The 13662-nt window shown below is 39.8% G+C and overlaps 1 protein-coding gene across 1 annotated transcript in view; it reads right to left on the bottom strand.

Moving 5' to 3' along the window:
- The window catches only part of LOC125451411 (collagen alpha-1(XXI) chain-like), a 161392-nt gene that overhangs the window by 98817 nt on the left and 48913 nt on the right, over positions 1-13662 (bottom strand). The window contains exons 8-10 of the mRNA XM_059646342.1: positions 7247-7258; positions 7045-7128; positions 4002-4055 (exon numbers count right to left, since the gene is read on the bottom strand). Of these exons, the coding sequence (XP_059502325.1) occupies positions 4002-4055; positions 7045-7128; positions 7247-7258 (150 nt within the window). The remainder of the gene's footprint in view (positions 1-4001; positions 4056-7044; positions 7129-7246; positions 7259-13662) is intronic.

The following is a 13662-nucleotide window of genomic DNA, read 5'->3' on the forward strand; positions in this document are numbered from 1 at the left end:
ATTTAACTGGTTAGGTTTCCTTGGGTTGGTGATGTCATTTCCTGCGTTGGTGATGTCATTTCCTGTTCTTTTTCTCAGGGGATGGTAGGTTGGCTCCAAATCAATGTGTTTGTTGATGGAGTTCCGGTTGGAATGCCATGCTTCTAGGAATTCTCGTGCGTGTCTTTGTTAGGCTTGTCCTAGGATGGATGTGTTGTCCCAATCAAAGTGGTGTCCTTCCTCATCTGTATGTAAGGATACGAGTGATAGTGGGTCATGTCGTTTTGTGGCTAGTTGATGTTCATGTATCCTGGTGGCTAGCTTTCTGCCTGTTTGTCCAATGTAGTGTTTGTCACAGTTCTTGCAAGGTATTTTGTAGATGACGTTCGTTTTATTTGTTGTCTGTACAGGGTCTTTTAAGTTCATTAGCTGCTGTTTTAGTGTGTTGGTGGGTTTGTGGGCTACCCTGATGCCAAGAGGTCCGAGTAGTCTGGCAGTCATTTCGGAAATGTCTTTGATGTAGGGGAGAGTGGTTATGGTTTCTGAGCCCGTTTTGTCTGTTTGTTTGGGTTTATTGCTGAGGAATCGGCAGACTGTGTTCATAGGGTACCCATTCTTTTTGAATATGCTGTATAGGTGATTTTCTTCTGCTCTGTGTAGCTCCTCTGTGCTGCAGTGTGTGGTGGCTCATTGGAATAATGTTCTAATGCAGCTTTGTTTGTGGGTGTTGGGATGGTTGCTCCTGTAGTTCAGTATTTGGTCCGTACGTGTTGTTTTCCTGTAGACGCTGGTTTGAAGTTCCCCATTGGCTGTTCGCTCTACTGTGACATCTAGGAATGGCAGTTTGTTATTGTTTTCCTCCTCTTTTGTGAATGTTATGCCAGTAAAGGGTATTATTGATGGTCTTGAAGGTTTCCTCTAATTTGTTTTGTTTAGTGATGACGAAGGTGTCATCCACGTAGTGGACCCAAAGTTTGGGTTGGATGATTGGCAGAGCTGTTTGTTCGAGTCTCTGCATTACTGCCTCTGCTAAGAACCCTGATATCGGAGATCCCATGGGTGTACCGTTGGTTTGTCTGTAGGTTTTGTTATTGAAAGTGAAGTGGGTGTTGAGGCATAGGTCCACTAGCTTGATGATGTCCTTGCTGATGAGGTTGGTGGTGTCTGGTGTATGTGTCTTCGGTTCTTCTAATAGTGTAGTCAGTGTTTCTTTGGCCAGGTTGATGTTGATGGGCGCATCCATCCTAGGACAAGCCAAACAGAGACACGCACGAGAATTCCTAGAAGCATGGCATTCCAACCGGAACTCCATCAACAAACACATTGATTTGGAGCCAATCTACCATCCCCTGAGAAAAAGAACAGCAAATGACATCACCAATGCAGGAAATGACATCACCAACCCAAGGAAACCTAACCAGATAAACAGTATGTCTCTTTGGCTGTTCATAGCAGGTACCCCATTCTCAGCCAACCTGCACTTGCAAAATTCTGAAGATAACGTTGAACATACAATTTCATTTTTGGACCCTGGCAAATATTTTCAAGTTCTCTTTGGCTACAACAGAGGTGCCAGGGATCTGGAGGACAGCCAATGTGGTACTGTTATTCAAGAAGCTAAAAAGGGATAAACCAGGAAACTACAAACCAGTCAGTATTACCTAAGGCGAACAAAGAACAGTAGATTTTGGAAATCTGAAACAAAACCAGAAATTGCTGGTGAAACCCAACAGGTCTGGTAACATTTCTGGAGAGAAAATAGAGTTAACATTTCAAGTTCAACCCTTTTTCCGAATAGAAGTTCTGAAGTAGGATTTGAAATGTTAATTCTGCTTTCTCTCCACCGATGCTGCCAGACTAATGAGTTTCTCTAGCAATTTCTGTTTTTGTTTCAGTTTAACCTCAGTGGTGGGGAAACTAATGGCAGTAATTCGGAAGGATGGAATTAATCTTCATTTGGTGAGGCAGGGATTAATCAAAAACAGCCAGCACGGTTTTGTTAATTGCAGATCATGTCTGACAAACATAATTGTGGCTTTCAAAGAGGTGACCAGGTATGGGAGATGGGAGATTTGGTATAGTTTATTTGAAGTTCAGCAAGGCTTTAGATAAGGTGCTGTCTTGGAGGCTGATAGCAAAGTTAAGAGACCATGGGAATCCAAGGAAATTTGGCTAATTGGATCCAGAAATGGCTGAGTGACATGAATCAAAGGGTGATGGTTGAGGGATGTTTTTATGACTGGAAGCCTCTGTCAAGCAGGGTCCTGCAGGGATCGTTCTTGGTGCCTTTGCTGTTTGTGGTATATGTAAGTGATTTAGACTTGAATGTAGGAGGGTTGATTAATCAGTTCACAGGTGATACAAAAATTGGTAGGGTGGTAAATAGAAAGGAGTATAGCTTTAATTACAGAAAGATATAGAATTCAATCCAGCTAAGTATGAGATGATGTACTTAGGTAGCACAAACAGGCAAGGGAATACATGCTGAATGATAGGAACCTGGGAAGCATCAAGGATCGGGGGACCTTGATGTGCATGTCCACCTGTATGTTAGGCTGCAAGGCATGCAGATAAACTGGTTAATAAGGCTTATGGAATATTTCCCTTCATTGGCTGAGGCATGGAGTTTAGAGCAGGAAGGTTATGCTGGAACTGTATAAAAAAATGATTAAGTCACGGACAAAGTAATGTATGCAGCTCTGGAATCCACATTATAGCTGAAATTGGTAGGACTGAAGAGGGTGCAGTGGAGGCATACCTGGAGGTTGACTGGGCTGGAGTGTTTTTGTTTTTGAGAGAGATTGGATAGTCTGATGTTGTTTTCCTTGGACCAGAAGAGGCTGAGGCGGGGGGGACATGACTGAGATGTATAAAATTATGAGATGCAAAGAAACTTTTCCAGTTGATGGATGGATCAATGACCAGGGTTCATAGAATTATGGCAAAGACTGGAAACCTAGAGGGATGTCAGGAAGTATTCTGTCACCCAGAGGATGGTGGGAATCTGAAACTCACTGCCTGTCAGGGTGGTAGAGACAGAAGCCATCATAACATTTGAGAAATATTTAAATGTACACTTGTGAAGCCAAGGCATACAAGGCTATGGGCCACAGGCTGGAAAATGGGATGACAATAGTCAAGCGGTTGTTTCTACCTGTGCAGACCTGATGGGCCTTTTTCTGTGACTCTACGATCAATCCCAAGTGTGCCACAAATGCCACCAATAACCAATTCAAGACTATCATTTGGTTCGCAATGTGGTTTGTTTATGCCTGCTAGAAGCTACATATATGTTTATTGTCAGGAACTTTTCCTCTGCAGAAGAAAAGGTACAATACAGGCTTAGACAAGGTCATGGAGTAAGATAGTTCCCTGGTGTATTTCCTATGGCAATTGTTTAACCAATCAGTCAGCTTGATAAGCAGTATGCTGCCTTTACTCATGCAGTATGGATCTTCACTCCCTCTAAACTTGTGACACACTTTCAGCCCTGATAAGTGCCAGATGAAAAGCTTTGACAGCAGATCTCCTTTTTCAACAAAACTAATGTATTTCATGAAACACTTTACTCTACATTGAGTACTGAAATTGGGGTTGGTTTTAAGAGACCATGGAGACGGTTAAAGAGGCGGGTGAATGACTTTGGGTGTGGAGTGTCCGATGGGCCGAGGAGAATGAAAAAGGAGGTGTTTGTCATTTTTCCAGAACCAAAGCTACCAGGCTTCCTGCACGATGTGGGCCTCCCCCTCTCATCCCGGATAGAATGGCAATGGGGGTGAGATGAGGGCCTTATGTGGACATTAACTAGCCACTTAAGGATAACACTCAGGCCCAGGTCCAGTGTTCACAATGCCCTGTAAAATGTTAGTCAGGTTGGAAGGGATCGTGTAGGTGGCTTGATGGCCATCTGCTGGGTTTTACATGGCTCCTTGCCCAATGCCTACAAACCTATAATCTTAGCTAAAAATTCACTGCATGAATATAGCAATGTAGAGATATGTAGAAAATGGAATAGTACTCACAGGTAGACCATTCATTCCTGATTTTCCTGGTTTACCAGAATTTCCCTTAGACCCCTGGTTAAATATAAAACACAATAATTAGTGACCTCCAATACATTTTGCTGCACATCTTGCTACTTAACATAGACAGGATTGTGACACAAAAGATTAAAGTTGAATCCATTCCATTTCCATTAGATTTCCATCAAAATCATTGATGTGGAATTGAACACATTTGTTTGAAAGATGAAAAGTGTCCGACATCATTTTTGGTATTTAAATTTTGTTTTAAATAGAGGCAAATGGATTTGGTTTCAGTTTTGTGAAGCCTCTTCAAAAAGTTCAGAAAGTCATTTGGGATAAGGACGTAAATGAATAATTCACAACAAAGCATGGCATTTAGATATGTGTCTGGTAGGACACGTGCGGTGCTAACTGATAGAATGTTTATTACAAACTAAGGAAACAGAGCGGGGCCATTAATGTAGTTTTTGGCTTCAGTTCAGAAGAGAATTTTCATTTTAACAGATGGGTTTTAGTTTGTGAAGTTGCTGAGCTGTGACGGGTTGTACAGAAATGTTCAAGTTGTCAGAACTGAAGACAGATTTAGGGCAGAAAAACTGGGAAGAAGTGGTAAAGCTCTTTCAGTCCCAGAAGGAGAACTGGAGTCAGTCTAGTAAGAAATTAAAGAGTTGAGAAAAGAGTGGTATTCCTCTGGGATTTGAGCATTTGTGATGGACTTTTCTGGGAAACAAGTAGAAAGTTTGTTTTGCATTTACGTGAACAACCTTCTAAGCTGTCATTTGTATATAGCTTTATTTTTCTTGACTTTCATGTGACAAACATTTGTTTGGGTGTTAAGGAACATCGGCAGTATTGTGTAATTACGTTCAGTGATTAATCAACTGCAAACTTAAACATTATCTATCAAATAAAGTTTCACTCAGTGAGTTGATTTGTCATCTACCACCATCAGCTAAGCAGCATAACATATTTATCTCCTTGTTAACCTCAAGCTTCTGGGACAGACAACCAAAAACTCTCTCTCTAAATGCTGCTTAATGGCAACTTCCTTCCAACTGCCCTGCAAGTGAAAGGTAGCACCATGTTCAAGGCAGTAGCAGTAAATTATCCAGTTCCCACAGTGAATGAAGAGTACACCTTCCAATTCAGGCTCCAGGCTTAATTACTGAGATATTATAGACTTTAGAGCTTTTGTAACTGTTCCTGGATTGAATGAATCGACAACTGTTACACTTGAAAGAAGCAGCAATGGCTCTGTCCGGAATAAACTATTAAAGGCAAGAACAAACTTATATAGGAATTGAAAGCGATTAGCCATGTCTTGTAAAGGAGAGAGCCAAGATTACATAGACAAAACTGTCTTAACACTGGCTTGAAAAACTCAATACTTTATTTCCACAAGGACAACTGATTGCCCTGCAGAAGAATTTAAGGAGTTAACTACAGGAAAGCTGTGTTTTTGAACAGACAGTTAAGACCATAGTAAGCAGGGAAAAAAAGAACCTATTTTTGACAAGAAGGCAAGCTACAGACTTGCACTACTTTGGATGAAGAGACTTCAAGAAACCATCAATACATCATCTCATAGACCTGAAAGACGAAAACATTTTTAAAGAAGTAAACACCAGAACTCCCCTTTAGCAGAATTTCAATGAACAACACTGACAAGGATCGAACCCTGGGCACTTCCAGAGACAGACCACCACTGGTTGAAATCCTAGCCAGATTCCACCATTAATTAGACAATCGCTTAGCTGGGTTGTGAGGCTTAACTTGCTTACTTGTGGGGTCTTATTTTGGTTACTAAATGCAATAAAGTTTAGCTCATTGTTTCAGTCCTTGATTATCTATGAGATTTCTAAAGAAGTAGCAAATTGAAGGTATCTTGTGGTGATTTTCCCACAACACTACTGAAGCCCAATGGCTTAGGTATGGCCTTCTTATGGGTAAAAGGAATCCCTCTGATGAAGGGTCTAGGCCCGAAACGTCAGCTTTTCTGCTCCTGAGATGCTGCTGGGCCTGCTGTGTTCATCCAGCCTCACATTGTCAGGAATTACTCAATATAGTTTTTGTACTACCTCTGCCCTGCTAAGGGCCCTTGCTGCCTCAGTTCATAGTCCAGCAATATGCCTATTGCAGTGCTGTTGGAATATTTCTCTTCACATGGTTCTGCTTATTTTTAGCAGCATGAATTCTGCCAGGAATGCTACACCAAGAAAATAACCCAGGGAAATGGATCAGTACTGGGGCAGGTTGAATGGAACTTTTAGCCCAAAAAATAACAGTCAGGATGTCATACTAAAGGCAAGGCTATATTACCATACAACATCTTCTTCGCTGAGGACTCAAACTCATAAAAGTTGTTTTATAGAGATGGGGGCAGCACTGTGGCTCAGTGGTTAGCACTGCTGCCTCACAATGCCAGGGACCCAGGCTCAATTCCACCCTCAGGTAACTGTTTGTGTGGAGTTTACACACTCTCTCCCTGTGTATGCATGGGTTTCCTCCAGGTGCTCTACCTGTGGTTTCCTCCCACAGTCCAATGACATGCAGGCCAGGTGGATTAGCCATGCTGAATTGTCCGTAGTGTTCAGGGGCGCGTAGATTAGGTGGGTTGTAGGAAGCTGGGTCTGGGTGGGATGCTCCAAGGGTCAGTGTGGACTTGTTGGGCTGAAGGGCCTGCTTCCACACTGTGGGGGTTCTATGACAATACAATGAAACCCAGAATAAGTGCTTTGGAAGATTTGAGCTACTGAGTCACAGATTCCTATCATGATCTTTCCATAGTTCAGAAAGAGTCAAGAAATTGCAATTTTTCACATGCATCAGAAAAACTACATTTTATATAAAATCCAGAGCTAATACAGCTACTGTGGCACAGTACTTGTGTTAACTATTGAGCAGGTTATAATAATTTCAAGCTGATCGTTGTAAAACACATTGCCAAAGCCACAACTTCCACCAGATTTGAAATGAGTAATTTGTGTAATGTTTTGAATAGTTACCATTGTCTGATATAAGTACTCAATTGTGAACTTACTTTTTGTCCAGGAATACCATGTAATCCTGGTGGGCCTGGTGGACACGCACAGACTGTCTTGGGCTCCATTCTGTCCGGTGGGCACTTATCAAAATTAAGTAAAAAGATCTTAGTACAATTCACATTTTGGTCAAGCTGAAAAATCTGTGTTGAAGAATTGCTTGGACTTTGTTCTCCTATCACACACAAATATATTACTCACCCTCTTGTCATCCTAAGGAGGAGAAAATATGAAAGAAATTAGTTAAATGCGATAAAGCATTATATATATATAAAACAGTCATTACACTTTGGGAGGTCTGCATTTGCTGAAAAGCATTGTGGGAAATCATGGTATCACAGAGAAAGAGGCACTTTTGTTTACATCTTAAAATATTAAACTCTAATTGACTGTCTGTGAGAATTAGCAATTTGAAATTTGAGATTGGCAAACTGCAACAATCTTTAACTGAATATGACAATCAAAAGATCAAGATGAGTCTGACTGTTGTTTCAAAATGTCGTACACAGCCTTGTACAGCTTTGAGCTTGCTTATCGTTCATGTGCTTAAATCAATTAATCTACATTCCTCTAGTTCAAAGTGGAGAATTATTGAAAAGGTAAAGGAAATAGATGTTTCCCCTAAATCTTCAAAACTTTATTTTAGTTTTTTCATGAGATGTGAACATCATTAACAATGCAAGAAATGCTATCCATTCTTAATTGCCCCTGGAAAGGTTTTGATAAGAGTCACCTATTTTGAGCTGCTGCAGTCAGTATGGTGTAGATGCACCTGTAACGATTTTATTCCAACAGTGATGAAGAAATGGCAATATAATTGCAATGTGTCCACAATAACATTAAGATAACAAGTCTTTAATGTTAAATTCCAGTTAGTAACCCACTCACTGGAAGATATGGCTTCCACTTTATCAGCCAGCTTTACAGAGGAAGATGCAAAAGCATTTTAGTCAAATTTACAGTGAAATTGCATCTGCAATCACAGACCAACTAAAATGAAATAAATAAACAGAATAAACAACTCTGCTTCGCTTCTGTATTTTTCTAAAACTTGATCAAGATGAATCTAGTCTGTCGCAAAAATATGCCCACCAAGAGAACACCTGAGCTGTATGTCTGAGTTCCAACTGTGAGATTGACGCCAAATTCTAGAAATAATTTGGTTTCAGTTTGTTATTTGAGCCAATTAATTCCAACAGTTTAGATTTTTCGAAGTAACATTGGTTGCCACTGATCTCAGTGGAAGTTGTTCACAAAGATCTTCTGATCTCTGTCACCTTTCTTGATGTTAATTTGATCATGGCACCAACTATAGAGGATCTCTGGCACCCAGGAAAAGTGACAAAAAGTAGGCCAAATAGCTAATCACACCTGAAGAATTATTGTAGGGAGCACAGATAATCCTTCAATTGCTAATAATTTCACAGAGAGCAAAATAAAGATTGGAATATATATACATGGAATTAAAGGTAGAAGCTGAAATATGAAGTTCTTTGTTATTTTAGGAAACAATTTTAGAGAAATTTGACATTCTACAACTATAGTATTAAGGCTAGGATTGTTTTTCAGCAGTATGTATGACATAATACCACTACCTTCTCAAGGGCAACTAGGAACAGGCAATAAATGCTGGTCAGCCAGCAATGCACACGTCCCATGATTGAATATAACAAAGAAAAGCACATTGTTAATAAACCAATTATTTCTCATAGAACAACGAATACCATTATTGAAAGAACATATTTGATTTAAAACATGGATATTTATATCAATCTAAGTGATAGGTATAGAGTCATGAAGTCAAACAGGCCCTTTGGCTGACCAATAAACACAAAGCTACAGCATCTGCAGTTCCCATTATCTCTGATCACAAAACTACAATAATCCCATTTACCCGCAGTTGGTCCATAGCCTACATTACCCTGACATTTTAAGTGCTCATCCAAACTTTTCTTAAATATTTTTACAGTACCTGCCTCCACCATCCTCTCAGGCAGCAGCACGTTCCATTGTTCTACAACCCTCTGGGTGAAAAAAGATTTCCTCAGATCTCCTCTGAACAATTTACTCCCCGCCTCGAGCTTGTGCCATCTGGTCTTAGACATGTCTGCCATGTGAAAATATTCTCTTGACTACCCTGTCTATGCCTCTCATAATTTTGTAGTCCTCAATCGAATCACCCCCTCAGACTCCTTTGCTCCTGGCTAGCTAGTTTGCAATTACCTGGCCTATTCCTGCTGCCCTTCCAGGACAAAGGAACCACATTAGCTATCTTCCAGTCATCTGGCACTTCACCTGTGGTAAGCGAAGTATTAAATATCCCTGCCAAAGCGCCAGCAATCTCCTCCCTTACTTCCCATAGCAGCCTGGGTTACATCTCATCAGGCCTTGTGGTTTATGCACCTTTATGTCTGATAAAACATCAAATACCTCCTCCGTATTAATCTTGACATATTCTAGAACCTCATTATCTTAATGAAATCCCAGCTACAATGTTCTTCCCCTCTGTGAATATAGATGAGAAGTATTCATTTAAGACCTCATCCATGTCCTCTGGTTCCACGCACAGATTGCCACTTCAGTGTCAAATAGACCTTACTCCTTCCCGGGTAATCCTCTTACTCTTAATATACTTATAAAATGCCTTGGGGTTTTCCATAATCCTATCTGCCCATAGATATTTCACGAACCATCTTTGCCCTTCTAAGTTCTTTTTTCAGGAACCTCCTACACTCTTCACACTTTTGAAGAGCCTCCCATATTTTCAATGCACTGTAACTGATAGGTGCTTCCTTCTTTTTTTTAACCAAGCTCTCAATATCCCTTGACATGGAGGCTTCCCTGGACTTACAGTCCTTGCCCTTCACTCTTAGTGGAACGTGTTGGCTCTGAATTGTCACTATAGTACTTTAAAAGACTCCTACTCTATAAATGCAGACTTACTTACAAGTAGCTGCTTCCAGTCTATGTTTGCTAGATCTTTCTCCCGGTATTGAAATTGGCCTTCGCCCAGTTTACACCTTTAACCTTTGCACAATCCCTATCCCTTTCCATAATGACTTTGTCACTTACAGAGTTATGGTCACTATTCCCAAACTGCGCTCTCATTGAAACTTCAAGCAGTTGACTGGCTTCATTCCCTAGGATTGGGTCTAGCACTGTCCCTTTTCTAGTAGGACTATCTACATACTGACATGCATTGCCTTCTGTGGGAGCTTTCACAACACACCATGGGCAGAAATAGGAAATCACAAGCTATAATTTCTGTATTTCTGTTTTTAACCATAGATATGGAAAGTTATTGTCAGCTTGACAATTGGGATAACAGCAAACATTGGTAATTTAACCATCATTCGAATCACAAAACTTGGGCCACTAAATTCATGTGCATTATTCTGAAATAATTTATTGCTGTTTTCAGCTAGTGTTGTATGAAGATTTAATATAAATATTTAAGGTTCTGATCTGGTGACAAAATACTTTCAGCTGTGCCTGGACAGCTTCTTAAAAAAATTAGTGGAAAGCTTTGAAAAATAACATATAGATTCCATGCATCCAACCTCATAGTAGAACTCACAGGAACTTTGTTCAAACCGTAGATGATTGTAAATATTTACTTTTTACAATTCTTTCACAAATTTGCTGAATGAGAAATTACCAACCAAATTGTAACCTTTATTCTGAAAACAATCTATGATCTTTACAACTCTGGAAATATTTAAAGATTTCCTCGTTTTCATCTGAAGTATCTGATGGATGTGGTCTGCAAAATGTCATAAAATAACAACTAGATATGTTCTGACATGTGTAGACATACTTAAGATCTTTAACCTTCTATTCGCACAGTAATGTTCCACACTTCAATGCTCATATTTATCCCAAAGTTCTTTCTTAATTTACAAAGAAGAATCTTAGACTGAACTTTGAACACTCCTCGCTTATACATTCAATGGTGCATAAGATTTGCACAGAGTACTCAATACGTTTCTGATGAGTTGCTGAATAACTACCAGCAGCATTCTCCAAGGTATAGAGTTTAATTAGCAGAACCTGGGTGTGTACAGAGAACATGACAATTATCATTCACTTTTCTTTCTCCCAGAGGCTGAATTGCAACTAAACTTTTATTGAGAAGAAAGCTTCAATGTTTGCCAATGGATCTCTCTTTCCAAAATATGCTTAAGGGCTCTGGAAACTTTTATTTAGTAATCTCTCCTTTTAAACTACTGATAGAAGTCTGTTTGAGCTTCCTTTATACTTAATATATCTCTATTCTTTGTTGCAAGCATTGACAGTTGGGGCCACTAACTGCCCCAAAAGTACTTTGGCACTCTTGACAATATATTGAAGACTAGTGTGCCAGGTAGGCTGGTGGAGAGCAAAACTATTAAAGAGATTCAAAAGCTTGTAGAAACTTTAAACTTCTGACTCCTGAAAAGCCAGCAGGTAAGTACTTTCAGCAGATGTTTTTGCTTTAACTCCAGGTAAAAACGTGAAGTTGCTTTGCAAAGATCTCCAGAAAAGGGAGCCTGATGCCTTCACGGCTGTCTCAAAACAACATTCGACTGATCCAATCAAAATGCCAGAGGCAAAAGCACCAACACACAGCGCTCTCAATTTCTCTGTTGCTGACCAAGATATATTGTTGGAAAAAGTCAGAACATGCGGAGAAATATTGCATAAGAGTACAAGCCAAAGGAGTCGTCAGAACCTTGTGGAGGAAGTTGGCAGTCACATTCACGCTCATTCCAGAGCCATTGAGCAGAATTGGCAAAGCTCAATGCCTGGGCACAGGGGGACCAATATAATAATGTTGTTGCTAGGCCAGGAAACGGGGACAATGTCCAGAAAATGCAGGCAGGCATTATCCTTGATATCAGGGAATTCATAGTTTATAAAATAAACACAAAATGGAGTTACTGGGAAGATATCTGTGAGCAAGAAAAATGTTGGTGAGATTCTGTCAATTGCAGCACAATATATGTAATGCCTTGACAGATCCAATTACTACTGCAACTGGTGCTATCAGTCAAAAAGTCTGAAATGTTACTATCTCTATTTCACTCTCCTTTCTGGACAGTGCATACTCACCTTCATCCCATTCCTCTTCTCTATTCTAGTTCATTCACAGCTGACGAAGTCAAACATAAAGAGAAAGATGGTGTTGATGAAAATGACAATGATAATCACAGATTCTTTTTTTCATCTCTGCATCTCTAGTCTTTTCTTTCTCACTCAACAGCTCAGAGACTTTTACCCAGGGGATGGAGTGCAATGAGAATGAAAAGGTAGCAAAAGGAAATTCATTGTGTATGAGGGAGTCATAGGAGTATGGACTGAAAGAGGACTCTGCTATTCAATCGCAGACGCCGCAAAAGCAGATCTCAGCTGAGGGGCATGTGCATTGTTTTTGCCAATATGAACATACAAATTAGTAGCAAGCCACTCAGCCCATCAAGCTTGCTCCAGTATTCAATAAAGCCACAACTGATCTGATTACCCCACATTTCTGCCCAGCACCAATAACCTTTCATCTCATTGTTTATTCTGGATCTATAAAATCTGCACAAAGTTTAGGCAAGTTGATAAAATCATTCCTTTCATTGCATTATTCATATCTCCCCTTTAAAATATCCTTTTCTATTTTACTCTTCAATCTAAAGCAGTATCTGCTTGTATTGTATATCGGTCACTTGTCAATTATTCTGGATGAATGGTGACCTTCCCTCATTATACACCTAAGTAATTAAAAAATACACACCTTGGAGATAAGGCTATGAAATAATGCAAATACAGTTTGATGGAGGGGTGTAAAATCAGTGCTCTTTGATAAGCAAAGTTCAAATGTGGGAATGAGAATAGTGAACAAAGAATAGAGCAAGCAGCGTACTATTTTAAATGGTGACAAACCTCAACAATGTAAATCACTTAACATCAGGAATTTATATTACCCTAGCTGAACAATTTGTCCTACATATTTTCTAATTGAATTTCTATTATTTTAACAGTTGTGATCGAAAGAATGAGGTCATGAAAAAAATCAGAAGATTACTAACCTAACATATGAATGCTCATTGTAGAAAATGGGCTATAGATTCGCATCTTATCACATGATTTCTAGCATTTTCTAAGAAGCACATTAAAGGTTGGTTTGCTCCATCATGTATTTTATGCAGCTTTTTGTTGGAAAATGATTTATAAATTGTACAGTTAGATATTCAAGGAATGTACTCAACACTCAAATGTTAGGTACAAATTAAAAGAGTTTCCCAGACTTAAAAGTTAAATGGAGGGGCTTGATAAGCTCAGTTGCCTAGATCGCTACAGTGTGATGCAGAATGAAAGCAAAAGTGCCAGTTCAGTCCCTGACCTGATCCACCTCCTCATCTTGGCCCCTGCCTGCAGACTTGTGTCCTTCAAGCAATATAAAGCTATTGTGTCATTGTTTCTGAAGAAGGGTCAAGACGGGAAAAATAAGCTTTCCTGCTCCTCTGATTCTGCTTGGCTTGCTGTGTTCATCCAGCTCTATACCTTATTATCTCAGATTCTCCAGCATCTGCAGTTCCGACTATCTCTAAACCCATTGTGTCTCCTTGTGGTCCTTTGTGGACTATGTC

This window comes from Stegostoma tigrinum, chromosome 5, assembly GCF_030684315.1.
Source record: "Stegostoma tigrinum isolate sSteTig4 chromosome 5, sSteTig4.hap1, whole genome shotgun sequence".
Classification (NCBI taxonomy): Eukaryota; Metazoa; Chordata; class Chondrichthyes; order Orectolobiformes; family Stegostomatidae; genus Stegostoma; species Stegostoma tigrinum.